The sequence below is a fragment of the Hermetia illucens genome, chromosome 5 (genome assembly GCF_905115235.1).
Source record: "Hermetia illucens chromosome 5, iHerIll2.2.curated.20191125, whole genome shotgun sequence".
NCBI lineage: Eukaryota > Metazoa > Arthropoda > Insecta > Diptera > Stratiomyidae > Hermetia > Hermetia illucens.
In genome coordinates this window covers 53,998,789-54,022,788 of record NC_051853.1, presented here as the reverse complement: position 1 = coordinate 54,022,788, position 24,000 = coordinate 53,998,789, and the positions used below count along the sequence as shown (strand labels likewise).

Here is a 24,000-nt window from a genome sequence, read left to right as displayed (position 1 = left end):
TTTGTATTTCAAACCATTTATTCTCAAAAAAGTCAAACGTATAAAATCAATTCAAGGACAACAATTATTTGGATTCCGGAACACGACATCCCAGGTACCGCCCGCGCTCCTCCTCCGTCAAGTCAGCGAAATGATTTATCCCCATCGAATAAGTCACCTGACCTGCTTCATATTTGGCGTTGTGCTCCGCGATCTTCGCCTTGGTGGCTACGTAAATTTCGCGATGCTGCTGCTCATCCGCTGCATCTTTATAGGATTTATTGAATTTGCTTTTGTAATCCTCCCACTCGGAGTCCGACACGTTCGTTTGTTGCGATGCCATCGATACGGTGATTTATCAAGTTAAACAAAAACACACAACTCGAGAGTCAAGAACAAAACTGATCTGAACGAACTGAGAACAACAAACCAATTAAATCAGAAACGACAAAGAAAGTGCCGTCATTGTTTACAATGGAAGTAGGAATGTAACTTGTTTGTGTTCTGATTGTCATTCTGACAGCGGCTGAGTATTAGGTAAAGCTTTGAATATCAGTTGAGATGCAAACCACACGAAATTTGAGCTTATTTTCACACAAGGGAGTTTAGAGGTAGGGAAAAAACTGAAAGCAGAGCCGTTTTTCTTTCTCGAATTTAAAGGAAAAAGACAACGCACACAAATAACTATTCACTTAATTTTATATTTCTTATAAAAAATGTTGTTGCTTAGTACATTTACATATCTAGGATCCCCACACTGTTTGTGACAGACACCTATCAAATGACTAGTTTCCCCCTCAAACAATCTTAAATATGTTGTCTAATATTTTAAGAAAATAAATCCGCATTTACTATGAGCATAATGCACCGTTTCTTGGCGGAATTTAACGTAAGACAGTACTACGTAGTGGTTTACGTATGCCATTTATCAAGCAGAGAAGGCTGAAAGCGCCTAGAAACGGAACAAACTGTATAGGGGTTGGGTAGGGCTGACAACCCTAGATGCACTGGATGGGAATCGGTTTCGGTAGAAGACCATGTGCTCGGAGTAAATTTTTTAGTCAGTCAAAAAATGAAACCTACTGTTATCGGTTTTGAAAACATAAACAAATGGCTATGCACTCTGGGCTTGCGAGGAAACATTTCGAAACATAAGCCTCATTAACGTTCACGCCCCTACAGAGGAAACTGCATAGTCGGGGAAGGATACCTTCTACGAGGCAGTAGAACGAACCCTCCAAGCCTGTTGCAGATATAATATCAAAATCATACTTGGGATTTTAACAGCCAAGTAGGGAAGAAGTCCGTATTCAAGCGATTCATCGGCTCCCCTCAGCTTACATAAATACACCAGTGACGACAGGCTGCGGATTATTCAACTAGCAATGTTGCACGGAATGGTCGTTGGAAGTACTGGTTTGCGCTGAAAGCAGGTCCAGAAACATACGCAGAGGCCCGCCCCCATATGGGACTACATTAAACCAAATTGACTACATGCTAATCGATCGGGAGGCCAATAGAAACTCGTGGCATGGTGTTCCGAATAATATATCACCTCTGACAATTAGGTGAAACTGAATACTGATGCCAGCCATAAGAGAGTTAATAGACAAGGAGTAGTTTGAACGGGACAAAGGCTGAAGAAAAAGAAGAAGAAGGGTTGTAACATACAAAAGAAACATTATTCAATACCCATGTACAAAAAAAAATGGGAAAGAGTGGATCAAATTAGCACAGCCGTAGGAAAATGAAAGAAAATCCAACTTCACAGTCTAAAAAAGTATGTTAACACTACAAATAATGAGATCAATCGCATTCAAAAACCAGAGTCAAAACAGTTTTTAATAATTTTTGGCAGCCACTGTTCCTTAAATAAAGTGCAGTGCGCCTACCCCTGACGCCGCGAATCAATTCCAAACCATGACATTTCCGCCACCAAGTTTAATGTTCACGTTCACACTTTTCTCATTAAATTCAGTGTTTGATTTTCACCAGACTTTTACCTTCCCATCGCTACCGAACAAATGGAATTTCGATTCGTCACAGAGGATAACTGTTCTCCAAAAAGTTTCGTCCTTCGAGATATACTTTTCTGCAAACTAGAAGCGCTTTTTCTTATTCACTGAAAAGATGTAAGGTTCGGGAATTAAAACCGATACTTTTCAACAGGTTTCTAACTGTTTGAACCGAAATTTGTTTACAATACGTTCTGGTGAACTCTCGACTAACCTGTTCAGCACTTAATTTAGGGTTACACTGAACTTTTAGAAGGATAGCTTGTTTGTCTTGCAACGAAAATTTTTCAGGTCGACCAGAGCGCGGTTTTCTGTCAATCCTATCCTCGTTTTATAAGACCAGAGTAATTTATAAATAGTGCAATAATTCTGCAATTTTTTAAACCGATAAATCTTTTTCTGAATTAAAAATCACCAACTGGCGCTTTTCAAATGATGTATCACGCGATTCACCCTTTGTTATTTTGCGTGGCCACTTGGGTAATAATTTTACATAAATAATTGATGCAGGCAACGGTACTTTGTTGAGTTGTACCGTTATCGGTATTACCAATCGATTGGAAAACCTCGTTAGCTACATAGCGTACTAACAATTCTCTTATGTTGACATACTTTTTTAGATTGTAAATTTAGATTTGTTTTCATTTTTCTATTACTGTGTCATTTTGCTTTTAATTTTTTTATTTTTTCTTGTGGCCTTGTATTCAGTTATGTTTCTTTAGTATGTTATCACAAATTTGGGCATACTCAGCCCATTTTTTCACCTCATTAAAATCAGTTTATTGTCTGCCTGACTGTCTATTTGTCCGTCACACGCATTTTCCTTGGAGACGGTTGTAGCGATTAACAGCAAATTTGGTAGAAAGGTGGGAACTGTGAACATATACATCCTTTTACGTCGAATTTAAGGGGGGTCCCCATCCATGTCATTTGGGGTGTCACATGAAAGGTCTCGGTTGGATACTTTTCGAAGCCGGCCTTAGTTTTGTCATTTGTTGGCAAGGTGGGGAGTGCGGGGGGGGGGGGGGGGGGTGAACGTGATCATTTCTTTAACGGACCCATTCTCAGAAACTTCCCAACCGAAAAATCTGAAAAAAAATCAAAAGGCTGCAACTGTATGGTGCCTATGTTCCGAAATACCCTCCATACCGATACCTGTTCAAATAAAATTAATAATAGTACATTACTATAATTTTTAGTAATTGGCAGGAAAACCCCCCTTAAGTTTACCCTAGAATCACGAAATTTGAAGGCTACATCATAAAGCATGATCTTACCAAATTTGGTGAAAATCGCACTATTATTAACACAGTTATAATAGGTCAAAGCTGTCACTTCTGTGCCAATTAAAGACTTTGAATGTCAATATCACTTGAAAGTGAATATTTTCACATAATATATGCAATATTACGTGCTACATACTGCAAATGCACACTCAAATCTCTTTGTGAAAGAAATACACAAAACTTTTCACATCTGAAGCGTCTAGCTTCCTATTTCCCGACTTGTTTTACCGTTGTTGACAAACTTTTTCTAACTCCTGTATATATTTGGGGGCGAAGAAGGAGGGGGTATCTTCAGTACAAAACTGCTGAAAACAATTGCGTGGTTATAAGATTCTTTTATACTTTTTCACTAGTTACTTTTATTTTTAAATTTTAAACTTTTAAACTTACCGCGGCGAGCCTTATTAGTTTCCAGGGGCAGTTACCCGAATCCGTGTTTAATAATCGCGTCTTTTCTTAAAATTTCTAGACTTTCCCAAGAATGCAAGGTTGTCTTTGGTTTATATGACGTAAGAGATCAAGATTTTCCCGTTGAATGGTATGACCTTCTTCGACTATGTGCGCTGCAACTGATGATCTTATCCATGACAATATTTACCGCTTCCTTGATGTGTGCGTTGAATTCAGTCGTTATCTAGCGGTTAATCTGCCCTATATATATCTTATTACAATCGGTTAATCCATTCTGTTTAGTTCTACCACCGCATGGGCAAAGTTTGGCTAGAAGATGAAAAAGTCGGAGTCACATATTTAATCATATCCGGAAACGCTGAACGAAAATTAATAGGCTCGAAAATAAATTAGAGGAAAGCGCATTTCAGTCCCATTTGCGAGAAGAACACACCGCAAAGTGCTTACCCTCTTACGAAATAAAACCCATCTGCTAGCGAGCCATGATCACGATCTTCCGTTCCCGTTCTTCTTCTGTCCGTTGCGCGCCAAAGCGCAGGAGAACCACACCGAAGCCTGACGGCTCAAATTTGACTATCTAAACCTCGGAAGCGGACAGGAAAATTATATTGATGTAACAACACCTATAAGGGGACAATAGCCACAACTAACCAGTGTCCTGGGAATGAAGCGTCGACAAGTGATCTTCATAACCACCTGGAGAACATCATCCTTACTACGGCCCAGTCGCAAAAAATTGGAATAGCCTGTTCGATTAGGAATATAAACTAGTAACGGAACGGGTCTGTAAAAAGTGAGTCCTTGAGGATTTAACGTGAGCACCTGTCTGGAAGACTAAATTCCACGGTCTTCCTAAGACACGGATTGATTTTGTGACTACAGTCAGAGCCCCGCTGTGACAAGCAACAGCGGTATCAGTCTATAAAAAGTGCATGGCTTAGCATTCATACTGGTGGATGCAAGACCTACCTAAATCTCTACCGAACTAAGCAAGCCAAAGTGAATACAGCGTCTCCCGGTGCCATCACTATGGAGGTTGTCCTCGGCCACTTGGTTTTGGTTTGGCCGACAGGGTTGGGGCGGCATCGTCACCTCTGAGCACTGGGTCTGTAAACACGAAAAGTACAGGCAGCAACCGTATCAGGCGTGAAAGTTTTGCACACAAACCAGTGTGATGAAGCCATATACAACTAGATGCTCAGCCTGTTGATACAGAGAGAGAAATCTGAACTCTTAGTTGCATTCGAGAGAAGAATCCTCCGAAGAATTGTTGGCTCCCTACAATAGGATGGACGATTGCGTATCCTATACAATGACAAAATTTAAACCACGACTGCCTGGTTGTGAGTAAAATCCGGCTCAAATTGTGATACGCGGGTCACTTAATCCGCATGGGTAAGAGTGATCCAGCCCGGAAAATCTATAACGGTAATATCTATGGTCCTCAGATGGAAGGATGGCGTAGCAGGGATATCACCATTAGTAAAATATAGCATGAACAAAGCCAGTTGGTGGAAATCCCAGTTAACATTATTCTAGTTTATTATAAAACAAAAATATAGAACAAATAGTTATAACAATATAAAATATATCAGTATAAACTCAGTTTATATATTTCGTTAAATATAGATTCTGCTGTGATTTCATTGAGATGTTTGCTCCTGGTTGAGTCATTTCCACACCATGTATGGTTTCCTCCGCTCAAAAATCATGAAGACCATTTTCATCAACACAATTATTGCAACCATAAAGAGAATTGTTGCCAACGCTGAAAAGAAAAACAGGATATACATCGGAATTTCGAGTCATTTCAGCAAAGTTCATTTTAAAAAAAAAGCACATCTAAAAGATATTTAGACGGTGCGATGTCGAGTTGAGAGCCAGCCACTTGGTCTCGTCATGGATGTTTGTGCTCGTCGTTGACCTGCTGTTGTAGGTTCATCATCTGCACAGCATTGGATGTGGTGGCAATGAAACTAAGGCGCAGTCTCATTGTGGCCCATAGTGAGTATCAATTGGTACTTTCGTTGAGGGATTTACACTACCTTTTCGCCGCTGATAAAAGGGAGCCCAAAAACAATATGAGAAAGTGAAGTTGGCGTTCCTGTCGGTCAAAAAACGCAGCAAAAATTTGTCCGCAAAAATGACTTGCATCATATAGGCCAAAACCTGATACGGTTGGTGCTTAGCCCCGCTTACGGTTCCCTGTATCTTACGTACTTTAAAACCATAATTTACACTTACTTGCAATAGATTCCAACTGGTTTCTTTCAAACAGAACGGAAGTTATTCCTTCGATGGATCCATTTGATTTTGGTATATTCTCAATTTCTAAAATGTGACAAAACAGATCGAATAAATCGATTATCTTTACTCTTCCCGCAATCTTTGCGGGTCCGAAAGAAGGACCGCTAGCAAGAAAAATTCCATCCATCTCCTTGTATACATTATCATAGCCATGAATACCAATGTCCGAAATATTAGCGCCTAAAAATGTCATCATTATTCTTGGCAATGAACATATTTTTTAGCATAAATTTACTGGTCAAGTTTCCACCACAGATTTCAACAATATTTGTGACCACGTCCTGAAAAGCATATCCTAGATTCGCAACGACAGTGATTGGTCCAATTCGCGAATTATTACAATGCCATCGTCCAGGAAACGTTTTGGTATCATAAACGGCGAAATGTTCATTGGAATTCGCAAATTCTTGTAGTTTTTTCAAGACTGTATTAAATTTCCCTGGAAAACCCAACGTAAATTGGATTATCGTTAAAAATATGGGAGTATCTTACCTTCTTCTGGGACAATTTGCAGAACTGGCGTGGAAGAATATATTCTGTAGTTGCCCTTGGAAGGCATTGCTTTTTCTAGGTCTATAATCCGAGCTTTTGTAACGCTGGTCATCCCATGGTCGCTTATATGGACGATGTCAATATTCATTGATTGGGATGTTAATAATCTGTGCAGGTAGCTAGCCATGTCATCCACCTTTCTCAACTGCTCCATATACTTACAAAGAAAAATAGTAAAGGTGTGGGCACGTTTATTAACGGAAGTATAGACTCCTGACCTAATGCAATAAAAAGGATTTCAACATGGTCAGGTGAGAGGTCATCTTGACATTTCGGCTCTTGTCGCAGAATGGGGAGTATCAAATGATATCACCAACCGCTCCATTTCTGAATTCAAGGAAGACAGGTTGGGTGACGTATAAAGTAGAACTGAGCGCCGAGTAACGATCCCTGGGAGACGCATCAAATCCACTTCAAATCCACTACTGCTTTCGAAGTGACTTGTCCAGTTAAGACCCCAAGGAAGGGAACACCATGGTGGAAGTCGGATTTGGCGAAACCGGAGAGAGTGACAAGGATGCTCCTCAATCGTGCTCTGTTTCAGCCGCTGGCTGGAATCAGCACAAAGAGGCTCAGAAATTCTAACGAAGAGCATAAGATCGGCTAAGCGATCATTATGGACACGCTTTTACGAAGAGACTATCTTTCTTGAAGTTGTCGAAGAACGTAGCCAGCAGCTGGGTTATTTGCGTTTACATAGGTATACAGAAAGTGATGAAGAAACGTCAAACTATTTGTTTGAAGTGCATTTCCCGGACACCATCCAAAACCTCATCTCGGGGCCAACAAACGCATACAGCCCACAATTGAGGGGCTGGAATTTGGCATGGAAAATAGTATCACCGCTTCCGACAGATCAATCTAACTTCCTTTCTACTAAACAGACTGGAAAGACTAGTATATTGGTTCATAAAGGATACTTAACATACATTCCCAACCTGTTACTTCACTATAGGCAACATACATACTAGAAAGACAAATCCACTGAGACAGTACTCCATGAACTCCCGGCAAAAATTGAAAAGACGTTGACCGAAAAAAAAAAATTCCTTAGTCGTATTCATGGACATTGAAGATGTCGTCAATTATGCCCAATTCGCGGCAATTTGTGATGCGCCAAGACAGCATGGAATCGATCCGCTACCAATCAGTTGGATCCTTCACATGCTGGGGCGGGGACCGCGGGACTCGAAGGTATCTTAAATCTACCCCTCATTCATTTGGAGGCGAAACGGAAAGCAATCATGGAAGCACATTGACTCGAAACCATTGTCGTCTGGAAAGGCATCCAATTACACCGTCATGCATCCATCTGGGAGTTCCTTGACAAACATCAATTGGCTCTGATGCCGGCCGATGATATAGTTTCCAGATTGGTCTTTGGAAAGACATACTTGACGAATGGTCGATAAATGACCGCAAGTCTTTTGGGATTACATACCTAATAATCTTCACCGATGGGTCAGTCATCGAAGACGGATCGGGCGCAGGGGCCTTCTCGGGAAATCCGATTATGGAACTGGTCCGAACCACTTGGAAAAATGACGACCCTATTATAGGCGGAGATATATGTCATTTCATTGGCAGCAGAAGAATTCTTTCGACAAAAATGCTAGGATCGCAGCGTTCGAATCCATTTCGGCAAGTCGAGCAGTGTTATCAGTACTAACCAGCAACAGCATATCAAGCCAGTTTCTGTCGAGTTGCCACCAGTTCCTGCTGAAACTTGGCCGACTAAAGGAAACGCTCCTGATGTGGGTGTCAAGGCACTCAAACATCGCTAGTAATGAGGAAGCTGACAGACTGGCTTCCCAAGAGTCTGCACCCACAATGGTTGGGCAAGCGCCATCTTTCTTGATCCGGCCAACCATTCTCAAGTCTACTCTGAAGGGCCAAATTGCAAAGATTCACGCACCCGAGTAGAGAAATTTGTGCTGTTGCTAGCAAGCGAAAATCTTTGTGAAAGAACCGGGGGCCGCTAGAGCGACATTTTTGTTGTCCCTTAAGAAGTGAGACATGAAAACACTAATAGGGATTTTAACGGAACACTGCTCCTTCAATTACTATTATATATGGGAAAAAAATGAGTTGGTTCGTAGTAGTTTCGGCTATATGGAGCCAATGTGAGGAGGAGGAGCAAACCGCCCTGCACATCATATGCAGCTACACGGCCTCCAGATTTCAGACGAAGACCCGGTAAGATCTTCTTCAATGAAGAATCTGCGCACTTCCTCTCTCTGCCTCGAAAGTCTTCGAACGCCTGCGGCACTCCTACTAAAATTAGTGTGATTCTATCGCACTACTTCAAAACCTGGATAACCTAACCGAATGAGACCGAGATCTAATACTCCGCTAAGGCTCCGATATTTCGACTTGACGTAATTACATTTGATGTCTTTTTTCTACTTTTTAAGGGGATCAAAACTTCTAGAATCTAGAAAAAATATGGGGTAAAATGGTATCAAAGCCCCGCGAAAAGCACGTCTAAATATGCTTGTCGTAAAACGGCAAAGAAAGGGATGGAAATGAGTTGGTTTGCAACCTGCAAATCTTGAAACTTTACTGCTACCGAAACATCAACAACACCTCGGATAGGGACTGACCTTTAGGAACCGACCGTCGGCTATCGAAAACGGACTACGATTGGTTTCTGGAATGTGCCCACGCTTCCCGACAACGGTAGCGAAGGTCCCCAGAATACTCGCTTACTCCAACTCCAGTGAGAATTTCAACGATATAAGCTGGACATTGTGGGCTTATTCGCAGTAAGATGGTGGGGTTCTGCAGAGCACTCCTCACACTCTTTCACCGCCTTGTCATTGGTGGCACATTGTTCGAATACAGAACCTGCCATAAGGTCAGTTGGGTTTCAACTGACCGACGCCACACGCGCAATCAGATTAACCATTTTACAATCAGCAGCAAATTTAGGAATTGCCTCTTGGATGTGCGTAATAAGTGAAACGCTGACATCGATCTTGAAAGGGATCATCATCTGATGGTCGTTTACGTTGGCTTTTGCATCTGCTACTTCTCGTAGGGTTGGAGAGTTAAGATCCGCAAGTTTAACATCAACCGCTGGAATGATCCAGCTGTCGCTCGACAGTGGGAGAGTTGTCTTGCTGATCGAATAGCAGATACATTAAAGCCGGCTTTTCTCGGACGTTACGCAGGTCGTTGGCGGGCTGCTGAATCGTGGAAACGAATCGATGAATGTAAGAGGTTAAAAGTTCGATTGACCGCTGCGAGAAATGCCGGAAAGTTCAGCGTCGTGTGCGCTGTGGCAAAAGAGACTTCGTTATTGAACTGGTCAGGGAACCGGAAGATGCCACAGAACGCAATGGTTAAACAAGTGTGCATGTGGTCGCAAATCTTTCGATGGTTCTGTGCAAGACGTTAACGGCCGACTTCTCATCCACGATGGCGAGCAACTAAAGAGGTGGAAAGAACACTTCACCACGGTTCTTAACCGTATCACATCCGGTGAAGCTCATCTTCCGATGCATGAAATAGCTAGTCATCGTAAAATGCGAATAGGGGCTGTTCCTCCAAGCACAAGGGAAGTCATTTCGGTCATCAATGCATTCAAACGGAGTAAAGCGGCTGGGCTTGGCGGTTTTCTCGCAGAGTTATTTATCGCTGCACCTGCAGTTTATGCAGATCTGCTACATCCACTCGTAATGAAATCTTGGGAATCCAAGACCATTTCCAGAGAGTGAAAGATCTCAAAGAAGGGAACCCGTTTTGAGTGTGACTTGCAGTCACAAAGATAAAGGCTAAAATAATCCTGAAACGCATCAAAGAACATCTCGAAAGCTTAATCGACAGCGAGCAGGCTGGTTTCCTCTCTGGATCCTCCTGCATTAACCACATCAACACCACGGTGATCATTTTGGAACAGCCCGCGGAGTTTATACCTCCGTTTCACCTGCTCTTTATGGATTTTGAGAAAGCTTCCGACAGGATGAACAAGCAGTGTATTTGGTATGCTCTACTCAGAAGGGGTATCCCGAAGAAACTAAGAGTGAAATATGATGGCGCAAAATGTCACGTGCTGCATTGAGGTAAAATCTTGGAGGAATTTAAGGTCCAAAGCATAGTCCGCCAGGGTTGCATTTTGCGAACGATATTATCTCTCCTTGTCCGGAGCATATGAAGCAGTTCAATGGACCATGCCAACTATCCTCGACTATGCTGATGACATCTGTTTTCTCTCTCCCCGGGTCATGGACCTCGGCTAAATGGCTCTAGATTTGGAAAGAGAAGCAAGTAGAGGTGAACTGAAGATAAACACCAACAACACCAAGGCTTTAGTCTGATGGTTCATGACACTCTCCCTATCTGTATTAATGGGCGGAGCATCGAAAGCGTTGATCAATTTATTTATCCAGGGATCGTGGTTTCTGCCAACGGTGGCACCGAACTGGATCTTGTACGACGTATTAACAGCCATAGATCCGCTTTCGCTTTGTCTGGCATCTGGAAATACAGTTATTTCAGCACTAAGATTAAGTTGAGACTGCTCTTGGTTGTGTTCTTTCTGTGGCTCCAAGCCTTTGCCAACACTTGTCTGCGACGTATCTTCGGAGTAAACTGGTCTGTCACTATCTCATACGAAGAACTTGGTAGGTGCACAGGCCTGCACTCGTACGCGATGGGATCGGCATCTAGAAGTGGCGGTGGATATGTCACACATTAAGGAAGGCCGACAATTGCATTGCCGGCTACGCCATGCAGTGGGATCCACTCTTCCAAGATGGCCAACGAATGGATCGCACCAAGGAGATTTGGCACAGAACAGTAGAAATGTAGTATTGGTGTCTCGGGAAGTCGTGGGGGAGCAGGTAACCGCGAGCGATGGTGCGCATACTCTACTACTAGAATAGAGAGGAGGATTAGCTAAAGTTAACCCTATTTCGTAGTGTAAGCTTCTGTGGTAGCATCGCCAGGAGAAGGGTAGTAGAAGTTTTAATGTCATTCAGCGTGCTTTTAAAGAGTTGTACTCCATGAATATACTATAAAGTGGTCAGGCACACTGATCATGCTGATGATGGAGGAGAACATATCGTAAGAACATAAAGTAAAAAACAAAAAAAAGAATCTAAGTAGAGAAATTGGAAAATTCATTATACCTTATTTGATGCGAAGCCATGCAAATGTCCCGCCCGATCAGGTTGATTAATATACATCATAACTAAATTGGCTGGCCTTTTCCCATTCGTTAACCATTCGAAAGCAATATTGGCTAATTCATACAGAGATTTGCCCGTCTGATATCTGATTGTGTAGGAGCACGTTACATTTTTATAAGCAAACTCTGATCCAGGCCACATAAGGCAACCAGATGTGCCCCCATTGATCTCATTCAAAGTCTGAGAAAAGCCCAAGTCATTATTTTAGTATAAAAGACTATGCAAAGCCAACAAACCCAGAGTGGCACCACATCCTTATTAAACTTGAATAATTCCTCCGAGTAATTCAGCTCCTTTTGAGTTTTCCAATCGAATAATTTGCTGCCCAGCACACCATGGTACTCGGGATATAATCCCGTAGCTACAGTAAAATGGTTTGGATAGGTTTTGGTTGGAAAAACTCCTGTCAGTCGATGTGCGTATAATCCTTTCGTTCGGAGGTTCCATAGATATGGGGTATTTTCGGGAGAAATGATATCGTATCTCAAACCATCGTAAGATATAATAACAAGTTGTGATTGACTCCTAGTTCTGAGAGTAGTCAAATCCACTGATTTCGTATGGAGTAATAATAGGAGTGGAAAGAAATGACACCGGCAAAAATACATTACAAGTAGCGAGGGCGAAATTCACGAAAGTTTCCTTTGAAGATAAGTCAGTGCTTTATTTTTATGACAGAAACAACGGATATAAATCCACGGATTACTTTTCAAACTGTTTTACATATTTCATCGAAAAGAGAGAGGGTTTGCAGAACATTGGACTCAAAAGGGGTTTCTATAGCTTTACAGTGTTAACCAGAGAAACCTGTAAAATTTTAAATTCAACGTTCGGGCGGGTAGCCAGTAACCCAGAAGTTATCGTTGGTTATCGCCTGCGCTCAGAACGACTCACAGCGTGGTGTACAATGATAGTTCGCTGGCCGAGTCATTCCTCCTCTATATTCCTGTGTCCGGTAACTCACAGGAGATATAGTAGGGAAACATAAACAAGAAAGCCATTTAGGGGTCATCGACACACACGTCAGTTAGCTACCTCATACGTAACCCGTACAATGACATTCCGTGCCGCTTAGAAACTCGATTTGCTCCTCCTGTATGTAGTATTCTTGGATTAGATAGACTTTCAGATAAGGCCTTCCTAGCCGTCACATTTTTTTACTAAGGAAACAGAAAATTGGCGTCCTTCCCGTATGATACAATATGAGTTAGCACTAATACCGTATGATAAGATACTTACTTTGTTCGATAATTTCCAAGTTACCCGAACTTATGTGCTCCACGTTGGTATCCCAACCCATTATCAGGTTTTTTCTTCCTTCGAGAGTTTCTGACAAAGACATGAGACCAACGCCGCGGGTTGATCCGGACTAAACTTAATATTGTATGCTTACGTAGTAAAGAACGTCCCCGATAGGATGCAAGTTTTCATTTGCTCCGCCATTTTACTAGTGGTGTGGAGAGCAGGGAGCGGTTTCTCAGATAATCTCTCAATATCCGCAAGAGATAGCTCGTAGCTAGCATGCAGAATAAATTTTCTCATGTGTCTAACATGTCTTTTAGTACTACGAAATTGAAGGCATTTCTAACATTAAGAATCACGAGGAGCACTATCCATTGAAATCGACGGTTGTGTGCCTCAGCTCAATGAATCGCATCAACTCTTTGCTGAACAGCGCCAGGCGCGCCACCTTCAAGCGGTAAGGGAAAATGTAATATGACTTGCGGTTTCTTGTAGGGCAGAGACAGCTCATCAGACGCGTCCCAAAACCAGCGGTACTCGATAAGCCGAGATGCCATGGAGCTGGATTTTTTTATGGTATTCTTCGCTAGCGGCGTCCTATCCCTTTTCAGCTCTGCCCTGAAGACTGGACACCACACTGAGTCCACAGTATGTGCAATGCTGTCACCAAACTCGCCACGATCACTATAGAGAACGCAACCATCTTAGTCGTTGCAAGTCTTATCTAAAGTATGCTGTCCTCCTGTCAGGTCCCTGGCAAGTCGTAGACGTTTGTCCATAATCCAAGCACCTATAACATTTGGTGAGGGTCACTCTTATTCGTACCCTGCATATTACAATTACAATTCAATGTTGGTTTTCCCGCTGTTAAGGACTTTCTTCGCCTATTGCTCGACGATTTCCACCACAGCGAGTTTTTTGCCTCGAAAGTTTACTGAAGTGATACCTATCCAGGCATTGATTATCTCTGGATATTCATGTTTGATGGCTTTCTTCAGTTCGACTTTTTTTATGATGCAGTCAAATTTCGGATTTCCATTGAGCAATAGGCTCTAGATTAGAAACGAGAACCTTCTCTCCCAGCAGTTATTTTCGGGCCTAATTCAACGAAAACTCCGCCACTCTTCGTTTTCCGTATGGAAGACACTTGTACTCCACTGCTTTCAGGCTTCATCTTATAATCCACTAAGAACTTCCGCAAATGTCTTGCCTTCAGTCGGTTTAATTAGCAGAATCAATGGTCTAGCCCTTTTTCCTTTCCTCTTTTTTTTCCGTTAGTGATCTACCATACGTAATCGCCTTGGCAGCAAATTTTCTGATGGCGTAACGTGTTTTTTTTTCTATTGCCCTTCTTTTCCTTCTTTTTTGGACCCTGGAAACTTCTTAAGTGAATTCTCTTTCAGATGTATCTTACTCTTTCCATATTTTCCCCAATTCCATTCACTGTGGGCTGTTTGCGACCCATGCCGCTTATAGTGCTCTCAGCGGGAAGTTCGGCTGTTTCTGCTTTTCGCGCATCTTCTGCTACTGTCCATGTTCATCTGCAGCAAAAAATGTAGTCCAGGAGTTTTTCCAGTTGCATCAGGCCGTCTTTCACACCGTTGCTAACGTTCTTTGGAGGAACGTTGCCGGACGCATACGCTTCACCACTGTCGCGTTGTTTCTGATACCCCTTCCTCTTCGGCTCTAGCAAGGCTTGTGTCCGCATCTAACTGCTCAAGTCGAGCCATGCTGTCTTGGCGTTTTTCAGAAAAGGAACTTTGCAGTGTACTGGAGTTGTCGTCCGCGCACCGGCAGCCGCATCACTTTCCAAGGCCCCGGTGTTTCGTCGGGTGTTTCATCCATTGCTGTTTCTTACGTTGGGCACTGCGGTAAATGACATATTTTTGTGCTGCGCTTAAACGCAGTCAATTGTTTCTCTTTCCCTACTACTTCGTCGATTTTCTGAATTTTGTTGTTTTTGTTCCCCATGTAAATTTTACCACATCATTTTACCACATTGTGTCCAAGGGAGCCCAGTGAGGAACGGGTGTACCTTCGGAGGCAAAGTCCTTAACCTAGTTCCCTGATACCTGACGTACGCTTAGCTAATTCTGGAACTCGTGGAAGGATCAGCGCCCGATCGGGGCAACGCAACTTATTATTATCGGCCCAATGCACGTTACCCAACCAGTATCCCGAAAAGGCTGGCCCCTTACACAAAATAAAACCACTTTGACAGAACTAGGTTCACATCAGTCCATCGAAGTCGGCAGATAGCTGTCGAAGGAGGACTCCCAGTGTGCCCCGCCGTGTACTGATCATTCGCGAAAAGCTTTCTCTAGGTTACTACCTAGGACGCAGGTATGCTGTCAACTAGGTGATCAGAACTATTTACTCGGGCATCTCGGGGAAGTCACTCCTCGTATCGTAAGCTGTCTGTTAAGATCACAAGCGACCCGTGAAGCATCAGTGGACAGATTGCTGAAGTGATAAAATCAGACAGCTTCCCTCTCTAGGATTGCATTTACTACCTCCCCAACAAATGTGCTGAGCGCTCGCATCACAACCTGTTAAGAGTTCGAGACCACTTGATTCTGCATACACCTACTACCAAATCCCTAAGTTCTTGCTTCGCCGGAAGATTCAAAGAATCATAGCATTAGTAAGCAGAGGCAACAATAATTCTCTTGTCATTAACCTGGTATTGTAAATTAACCACAACTAGGTCCTGGGACCAGCATGGTTGCCTCTAACAAGGACGTAGATTATTGGTCTTAAAGATTTCTCATCCAAAAAGATCCTAGTCTTCTTTACTGATCCAATATCACAGATTTTGTTAAAACGAACCCATAGTTTTTGTACCAGAAATATACCAGACGTACTGCTAGTAGATAGAAATAGGCTTTAACATGCTGCAGGTTAATTTCAATAACCTTTATGTTTGTAGACATAAGACATAAGAGCAGTCTAATGTGAAAACCGCCGCTAACTGAAGAGCCTCCTGCGTCCAATTGGAATCTCACCGGGTTTACCAGCTTGTTCTCACCTCCTGCCGAAAGTTCCGCTTACTTGCGTCCGATTTCCCTGGATACGCCACACTTAGCTCCGAGGTTTACGATATAGGAGTTGCATGGATCTTTTTCCACCGACCGTTCTTAGACCAATTGCCTCCACCTTATCAGGTCCACCAGGGTTTTCCCGGTAGAGACGAAACCGAAGGTTCCGCCAAGCAAGCCTGTAGTCCTTTCTCCTTTGCAACTAAAATTGTCTTTTGTCTAGGTTTCCTCATATTTTCCGGAAGAATTGTAACAGTGTCACCGACCGGACACAGTCAGATTTCCAGTTCCTCTTATTAAGGGAGTTCTGTTATTATCCTTTCTGGCTGACTTCGCCATAGACACTAGGTACAGGTTTTCCGTGGGGGAACATGAATCTGGTGAGGCCTCCAAAATCCGTGCCTAGACCACGACCTGATTTCCCAAAGTCGCGGATGGATTCGAAGGCTGTGTCTGCTTACCCCTTGGAGAGTTTCAATCCATTGCTTCCATCCTCATGTGTTTTGGACACCCTTAGATAAGGTGGTGTCCGCGGGTGACACTACTAAATTTCATATTTGACACAAATGGCTTGGCCTTGGACACGACAGTGGCTAGACAATCTTCTGTCTACTCGCGACCATTTCAGACGTCAGTCTGAAATTAAACCTAAATAATCAGTCACGGCTTAATGAGTCGCTCAAAATATAAATCTGTGCATAAAACCCTTCAAAATGAATTGTGAATTACACGAATATGAAGTGCATAATGTCGTGTATACCTAACGCATATTGGCCAATTATTTTCGGGCTTTTCCTAGTTACTACATTGTTCGTTTCTCAAACAGATTGTCAACGTCTACTGGAATATGAGCAAATTTTAGTCGTTCTTTCATTTTCTGGTCTTTCTCAAGATTATTTGAAGGGTAACTTTTTACCTTATCTGTTGCAGCTAGCTGAAAGCGGGGTTATGACTGATGTGGGGGTACAACCAGTTTTCCCGACGAAAGCCCTACCAAACCAATTCTCGTATGCCACAGGGTTGTATACAGAAACTCATGGAGTAACAGCCGACGTTATTTATGACGAAAAACTGGATAGAGTCCTTAACGGTTCGAGAGAAACGTATCAGAGCAACCCAGGTGTTTTACCAATTTGGGTAATGTTTCACTTATTATCTGATCACCTTGGTAATAGCCTCATTTCTCAAACATAGATCCTAAATGAAATAGAGGGGGGAACTTCTGGCTGCATGATGTGGCCAGGATCAGAATTTTCTTACGCCGGAAGATCATGTACCTATCACGTGCCTTTCGATGAAAATACCAGTTTATTGGAAAAGTTTACAACTGTCCAAAGCTGGTTGGCAGACCGAAGAAATCCACCTAATTTAATCATGGTTTACTCCAATGAATTAGAGAAAATAAGTAATATATATGGGTCACATTCTGCAGAGGTAATTTAAACTAGCTAAAACATCTTTATTAACTTAGATAAAAATGTATCTGTATTTGTTCCACAGGTGAGAAGGGCCTGTTTAGATATTGATGATAATATACGCCATCTTCTAGATGGAGCAGGGCATTGGTCGTTGAGAAGACGAATTAATTATATGATTTTGGGGGATCACGGATCCGCATCCGTAGAGATGGAAAGCTTTCTGAATCTTACAAAGTATCTTGATGGGATTCCACATAATATTTATGGTCGATCAGCTATTTTGCAAGTTGTTCCCGAAAAAGGTAAGTACGGCTCCAGTGATTTCGGCGTTGCCTAGAACTTTATTGAAATCCGTTTTGATAATCCTTTATACAAATTCATTGCGTCAAGAAAGATTGAATCAAAATATGTCACCAAATACAGGGGAAAACAGAACAAGGCACTTACACGGAGTGAAGGCGCCGGAATCTATGGTCTCCCTTCGAAACTTTTCCGCGCAGCTTCTGTAGTCTCTGAAGAGTTGTTACTTCCGCTCATTCATAAATACTGGGAATCTAAGAACTTTTCTAACGAGTGGAAGAAGTAAATGATTGTGAATTTTCCGAAAAAGGATACCCGCTTTGAATTAGATAATTGGAGGGGTATTTGTGTGCTTTCTTCTCAAAGACATGGTCGACATAGAACAGGATGGTTTCCGTTCTGGATTCTCCTGCTCCGACCAAATCAATACTTTGCGAATCGTTTTGGAGTGCGAGGACTTCAGATTTTCGCTTCAAAACCGTCAACAAGGAGTGTGCCTGGAATGGTCTACGCAGGGGAGAGGGCAGGGCTTCCCGGAGAAACTGACAGCTAATATCAGAGTGACATCTGACGTCGCAAAATGCTGCATCGAGGTAAAATCTCAGAAGACTTTAAAGACAAAAGCTGGAGCGCTACAGATGTATCTTGTAACCGATACTTTTTCTTCTTGTTATCAGTGATGCCCTTCATGACGTTTATGACATTTGCTTGCTCTGCAACGGAGTCATAAACCTTGGTCAAATGGTTCTTGGTTGAAAAAAAGGAAAGTAGAGTTGGACTGAACATAAACACCATCAAAACCAACGTCCTAAGTTTGTCCTCAATGACTGGTTATTGTACAATTCCTATTTGAATTAATTGACAGACCACTGGAGGCGTTGATCAATTTGTATATGTAGGAAGGATTGTTTCTACTGACGGCGGCACCGAACCTGATGCTGCTCGACGCATTAACATCCCTAAATCCGCCTTCGTCGTTTTGAACCTCAACATCAAGTTGAGGTTTTACCGCAGAAGTGCTCCCTCTGTGCTACTTTACGAGAGTAGTACATAGAGTGTGACTGCCACTGCTCCTCAAGAGCTCCAAGCGTTTATCAATTCATGTCTACGTCGCATCATTGAGATATTCCGGTCTAAGACAATAATTAATGACGGTCCACGATTGGCGACGAGTAGGTTACCCTGAAACTATGTAATATAGAACTGTGGAGGAGTGCCAGCTTCTCGGAAATTTGCCAGGAACCGACAGCGATGATGTGTGGATGTTGCTGGTACGCTATACCCCACGTAGGTGACTATGGCGACCATATATATAAAAAATAGTAAACGGTTTCGTCCAGGGCAGAGGCAACTGGAGGTGCGGAGCAAACAACTCCGATGATGAGTAACCTATGGTTGTATCACCCTTAGGCAATTGATAACTGGCTTTCAAGCGCGTCCAATATCTTCAGATTGCTCGGGACAACACCCACAGCAAAACCATCTAAAAAAACAATTATCTTAGTCAATACATGAAGGACGGGGACCTTATTTCGTATTCATAGTAAAGTGGTCTTTTGGAGAGAGCATTCGATAAGCTCAGTTAAGGAACGAGGAACACCCGCTTTAACCAATGAATTCTTTATCCATTCCAAGCTGATTGAATTGAGTGCATATTTCATGTACAACGGTATCATGGCAAAACATCCTGCTGGAGAACATCGCGTCTCGAGCTAATATAAATTCAATATCACATTTATTCCGACGATGGTAGAAGGGGCGGAAACCAAATTGTCGCTCTGGCCATTGCTATATTCTACGTCAGGGATGAGTTTCTTATAAATGACTCTCTCTAGAGTCCTCTCTATCGCATGTAAGAAAGATCGAGTGGAATAATGATAGACAGGACAGTAAAGAGAAAATCTGGGTCCGGAGTGGAAGTGATGCGGAAAAGCTGGGTCTGGGGTATTATCCGTTTTTTTTATCGAAATTTCCATTCCGAATTCTTTCTTCCTACCCCTCCTACTTCGTAGTCTCTGTCTCTTCCACCGAGCAGAGAAAATTCTTTGAACCATGCACGTCAGGCTTGGTCTTGACAGCGATCTTAAGGGCTCAATAGGGAGTGACATCTAAACCAGAAGCGTTGTTATCCCCGATTCTCGGGCAAATCTCCATAAGTTTCATTCTAGTTATTGCAGGCATAGCGAAAGTATTCAACACTGGTCTTTATTTTTTTCGGTCCTCTTTACGCGGAGAGTAGATCGCCATTATTATATGGAAAAAAAGATGCGTTAGTTAGTTCTGAACCCCCCCATCTTCCTGATAGTAGTGTCTCCCACTTGTTAGTGGGTATGGTCTATTTGAATTATTTTCGAAGATTCGCGTATGCAGAGCCTTCTTGCTCGAAAGCATGAACGATTTTATCGTTCCATCAATGCTTTGGCCGTCTAAGGGTGAAAATTCGCTGAATCGGCATGGCAGCATCGCATGCTTGTTTGGGTGGGGATAGATAGACAAAAAGAGATCGTGGCGAGGTGAATAGAGAGGAACCCGGACTCACGGCTATGACTTTTGGCAATCGAAAAGGGATTATTATTGGTTTCCTCCTCGATAACGGTTTCGAGGGACCCCAGAATGCTTGCTTTCTCCAACTCGAGCAATAGTTTCAACGATATAAGTTCGACATTCTGGGCCTAACCGAAGTAAGTGGTGGGACTCTGGAAAGCATTCCTCTCCTTCTTGCGGTAATGCGCTTTTTGTACTCTGGAAAGTCAAGTGATAGCAAACGCAAATCCCGCGTCGGTTTGTTTCTGATAGTTACCCCAAGGCGTGCTTTCTTGACGTGGAAGCCGGTCTCTGACAGGATTCTGACTGCAAGAATCTGGTCCAGGTTAAGGATCATCATAATTGTACAGTGCTATTCACCAAAGGAGATTTCCGACATAGTAGAGAAGGAAGATTTCTATGAGCAATTACATGCTGTTCAGAGACGTCCTAAAAGGTAATACTGTGATCGTGATGGGTGATCTTAATGCCAAGGTTGCTCGAACGTAGGGAAATACGGTCAAAGCAACCCTAACGACAATAGTGGCAAGTTTGTAGATTTATGCAGCTTCTTCCGCTTCGTCATTTGTGGCACATTGTTCGTGTACAGAGTCTGCCATAAGGTCAGTTGGGTTTCGACTGACCGGCACTGTACAAGGAATTAGATTAACCACTTTGCGAATAGCACTAGATTTAGGAGTTGTCTTTTGGATGTGCGTAACAAAAAAGGCGTTAACATCGGCCTCGAAAGGGATCACATGGTCCCTTACTTTCACTTGGGCGTTGTGTGCGTCCCTTCTCGCAGCGTTAAGGAGCTACGACCTCCCAAGTTTAATATCTACATAACGCTTATATTATGCAGCTATCGTTCAAGAGTAGGAGAGCTATTTTGCTGATCGGACGTTAGATACCCTGAGAAACCCGTCTGAAAATATCGATGAGCATTGTAAATGAAATGGCTAATCACCGAAACATGCGGATACGGACTGCTTTTCCTAACAGAAGAAAATCCCCTCACCCATCAGAGCACATAGTCCGAATAAAGCCGCTATGCTTGACGGTCCCCCGGCAGAATTATTAATCGCTGCACTTGCAGTTTCCGCAGATATGTTACTTCTACTAGATCCGCACGGAAATTCTTGAAGTTCGAGAGCTTCACCAGAGAGTGGAAGAAAGAGATGATCGTTAAGATTTCCCTTTAGAGAGCCACAATTGAAGGAGTATCTGCGTCTGCATCAAGGAACATCTCGAAAGCTTGATGGACAGAGAGCGGGCTGGTTTCCGCTCAGGATCCTCTTATATTAACCACATCAACACCGTTTCGTCTGTTCTTGATGGATTTGAACTTTGTACAGCGTACACTTTCTGTATCTGGCGTGATCTACGCATGAGGGTCATTCCGGCGAAGCTAATAGAAACGAATAGCTATTATCGGTGCGTCATATGAGAGCAGAGAACGCCAGGGTTGCATGCTGCATTAGACCTCGGCTACGCTGATGACATATGTTTGCTATCTCGTCGGGTTATAGATTTTGGCCAAATGGCTCTGGATTTGGAAACAGGGCAAGTAGAGTCAGACTGAAGATAAACACCAAAAAAACCAAGATTCTCAGTCTGTCGGGTCATGCATTAATGGGCAGAATATTGAAGGCGTTGATCAATTTGTATATATAGGAAGCGTGGTTTCTGTCGACGGTGGCACCGAACTGGATGTTGCCCGACCCAATAACAACGCTGGATCTGCCTTAGCTGCCTTGTTTAGAATCTGGAAATGCAGTTATTTCAACACCACGATCAAATTGTGATAGTTCTGTGCTAATGTTCTTTCTGTGTTGCTATATGGGAGTAGCACGTGGAAAATAACCAACATTGTTACACAAAAACTCCAAGCCTTCGTCAACGTTTGACTGCGACGTTTTATCGAAGCACGCTGGCCTGACACTATTTCGGATCAAAAAACTTAGTAGGTACACAGGCCAGTTACTCGCAATGGAAATGGATAGGTTACACATTAAGGAGGGGAGACAACTCCATTGCTGGTCATGCCATGTAGCGGGACCCGCCTTCCCAAGATAGTTAACGAATGGGTCCCCTCAAGAGCACTTGGTGCAAAACAATGGAGGAGAGTGCGAACGCTTCGGGAAGTCGCAGGGTGAGTTGAAGCGTATTTTATCGGATCATGTACCATGGTGCGTAGGCATGATTGACACGTTGTATCCCGCCATGGGGTGAATGACAACTCTAAACCATCTGGGCGTTCTAAAGCTTCTTCAACATACTTCTTCTCTATTCGGATTGTAGAGGGTGAAGAAATGTAAAGAAGCTTATCTAAGAATACGTAACGTATTAGGTAAATTGTCCAGCTTTAACTCAATGGTACAGTATTCTTTACGGACGGATGAAAGATGGCCTATGGCTTACAAGCTGTGCGAAGTCAAGGAGAATTTGGCCCGGTTATAACATAGCCCGATCACGAGAGCTCCTGTGCCAGACGCGTGCAAATTCATTCAAGATTACGGCGGTCTGCACGGGGCACTGGCCCATAGGGGACCATGCCGCTAGGCTCGGCATACCCTACAACTCGCATTGCCGAAGCTGCGGAGAAGGAAGGGAAACCCTTATGCACTTTCTCTGCGATTGCCCAGCTATGGCTAGAGTCAGGCTGGGGACACTGGGTAAACCATTCTTTGGGGACCTCAGAGAGATTTCTAGCTGCAGGGTGGGAGAGCTGCTTTCCTTTGTGAATGCTACGGGCTGGCTCTGGAGATCCGAGCCGGCTGGACTCTACCTCCTTGCTCCCATAACAACGGTCACGGTCTTAGGAGTTTGTGGCATCAAAACGGCGCACCAAAGTGCTAATTGGGCTCCTCATAGCAGCCACTGATACCTCCCTACCTACCCTTAACTCAATGGTAGAACACTTATTGACCAAATAGAGATGATGATGAAGGAAACAATTGGTTCTCGAAATACTATATTTCTGAAGTGATGCTGACGGAACCTGCATTTCAGGTCAAATTGACACGGCATACCAGAAACTGAAACAGGCCCAAAAAGAAGTGGGGCATTTTGATGTCTTCAAGCAAAACGAATTTCCAGGGCGTTGGCATGCAAACCATTATCGAGCTGGGCCAATCCTTCTGCTTGCACATTACGGGTATGCATTTCAAGATATGTTTGAAATAATTGAAGAGTATATGGATAAATATGGAGTAAAAGGTTAGCAGCTAGTGATCCTTGTAACCCATCCTATAATTGTAATTTTTCCTCAGATTTCGACTATGGTATTTTTGGTTACGATAACAACATTACATCCCTTTATGGAACGTTCATTGGAATTGGGCCGTATTTTCGAAAAGCACATAGGCTTCCTTACATGCAAGCAGTGGATGTGTTTCCGCTATTTTTACATATTCTGGGTCTAGATCCGACTCGTCCTAATAACGCAACAGACTTGCGTCAAGAAGTTTTGAAAGGGGTATCGATTGCAGTTATTGCCGTTCGTAAGTATAAATAATCTGATCGAAAAGGGTTCCCTTATTCACATATCCTTTCAGTGATCACAGCATTGGTGGCACTGCTTATAGGAGCTGCGGTGGCTTTATACTTCTTTATTCCAAATGAAGGTCGCAGGGATATGATTGTGTGGTCCTGAAAGATTGTAGTCTAATTTTATGTTACAGACTGAGAATATGTACTGAATATTATGAATTTAAGTATAAAATACATAGAATTTT

General features: G+C 42.9%; 3 protein-coding genes across 3 annotated transcripts; 1 reads left to right on the top strand and 2 right to left on the bottom strand.

The window, feature by feature from the left end:
• On the bottom strand, positions 1-471 carry LOC119657208 (protein CTLA-2-beta-like). Its single transcript, XM_038064018.1, has one exon. The coding sequence runs from the start codon at positions 320-322 to the stop codon at positions 65-67; it is 258 nt and encodes an 85-aa protein (XP_037919946.1). The 5' UTR covers positions 323-471; the 3' UTR covers positions 1-64.
• A 4,827-nt stretch (positions 472-5,298) lies between these two features.
• LOC119657663 (ectonucleotide pyrophosphatase/phosphodiesterase family member 5-like) lies at positions 5,299-12,408 on the bottom strand. The gene is made up of 6 exons (XM_038064689.1): positions 11,979-12,408; positions 11,683-11,922; positions 6,491-6,707; positions 6,234-6,437; positions 5,936-6,178; positions 5,299-5,459 (listed from the first exon to the last, which is right to left on the bottom strand). The coding sequence occupies exons 1-6, from the start codon at positions 12,348-12,350 to the stop codon at positions 5,362-5,364; spliced, it is 1,374 nt and encodes a 457-aa protein (XP_037920617.1). The 5' UTR covers positions 12,351-12,408; the 3' UTR covers positions 5,299-5,361.
• A 4,232-nt stretch (positions 12,409-16,640) lies between these two features.
• Positions 16,641-24,000, top strand: LOC119657348 (bis(5'-adenosyl)-triphosphatase enpp4-like). The gene is made up of 6 exons (XM_038064221.1): positions 16,641-17,159; positions 17,217-17,456; positions 17,523-17,742; positions 23,276-23,482; positions 23,536-23,766; positions 23,821-24,000. Exons 1-6 carry the CDS (start codon positions 16,758-16,760, stop codon positions 23,916-23,918), a joined length of 1,398 nt encoding a protein of 465 aa, XP_037920149.1. The 5' UTR covers positions 16,641-16,757; the 3' UTR covers positions 23,919-24,000.

Excerpts from the sequence above, each read along its gene's own strand:
- LOC119657208 (XM_038064018.1), bottom strand. The coding sequence starts at position 322 with ATGGCATCGCAACAAACGAACGTGTCGGACTCCGAGTGGGAGGATTAC.
- LOC119657663 (XM_038064689.1), bottom strand. The coding sequence starts at position 12,350 with ATGTATTTTTGCCGGTGTCATTTCTTTCCACTCCTATTATTACTCCAT. Across the intron at positions 11,923-11,978 it reads AGGATGTGGTGCCACTCTGG|ACTTTGAATGAGATCAATGG; the intron begins GTTTGTTGGCTT and ends GGCTTTTCTCAG. Across the intron at positions 6,179-6,233 it reads CTGTGGTGGAAACTTGACCA|GCGCTAATATTTCGGACATT; the intron begins GTAAATTTATGC and ends TGACATTTTTAG.
- LOC119657348 (XM_038064221.1), top strand. The coding sequence starts at position 16,758 with ATGAAGTGCATAATGTCGTGTATACCTAACGCATATTGGCCAATTATT. Across the intron at positions 17,457-17,522 it reads ATGGGTCACATTCTGCAGAG|GTGAGAAGGGCCTGTTTAGA; the intron begins GTAATTTAAACT and ends TTTGTTCCACAG. Across the intron at positions 23,483-23,535 it reads GGATAAATATGGAGTAAAAG|ATTTCGACTATGGTATTTTT; the intron begins GTTAGCAGCTAG and ends ATTTTTCCTCAG.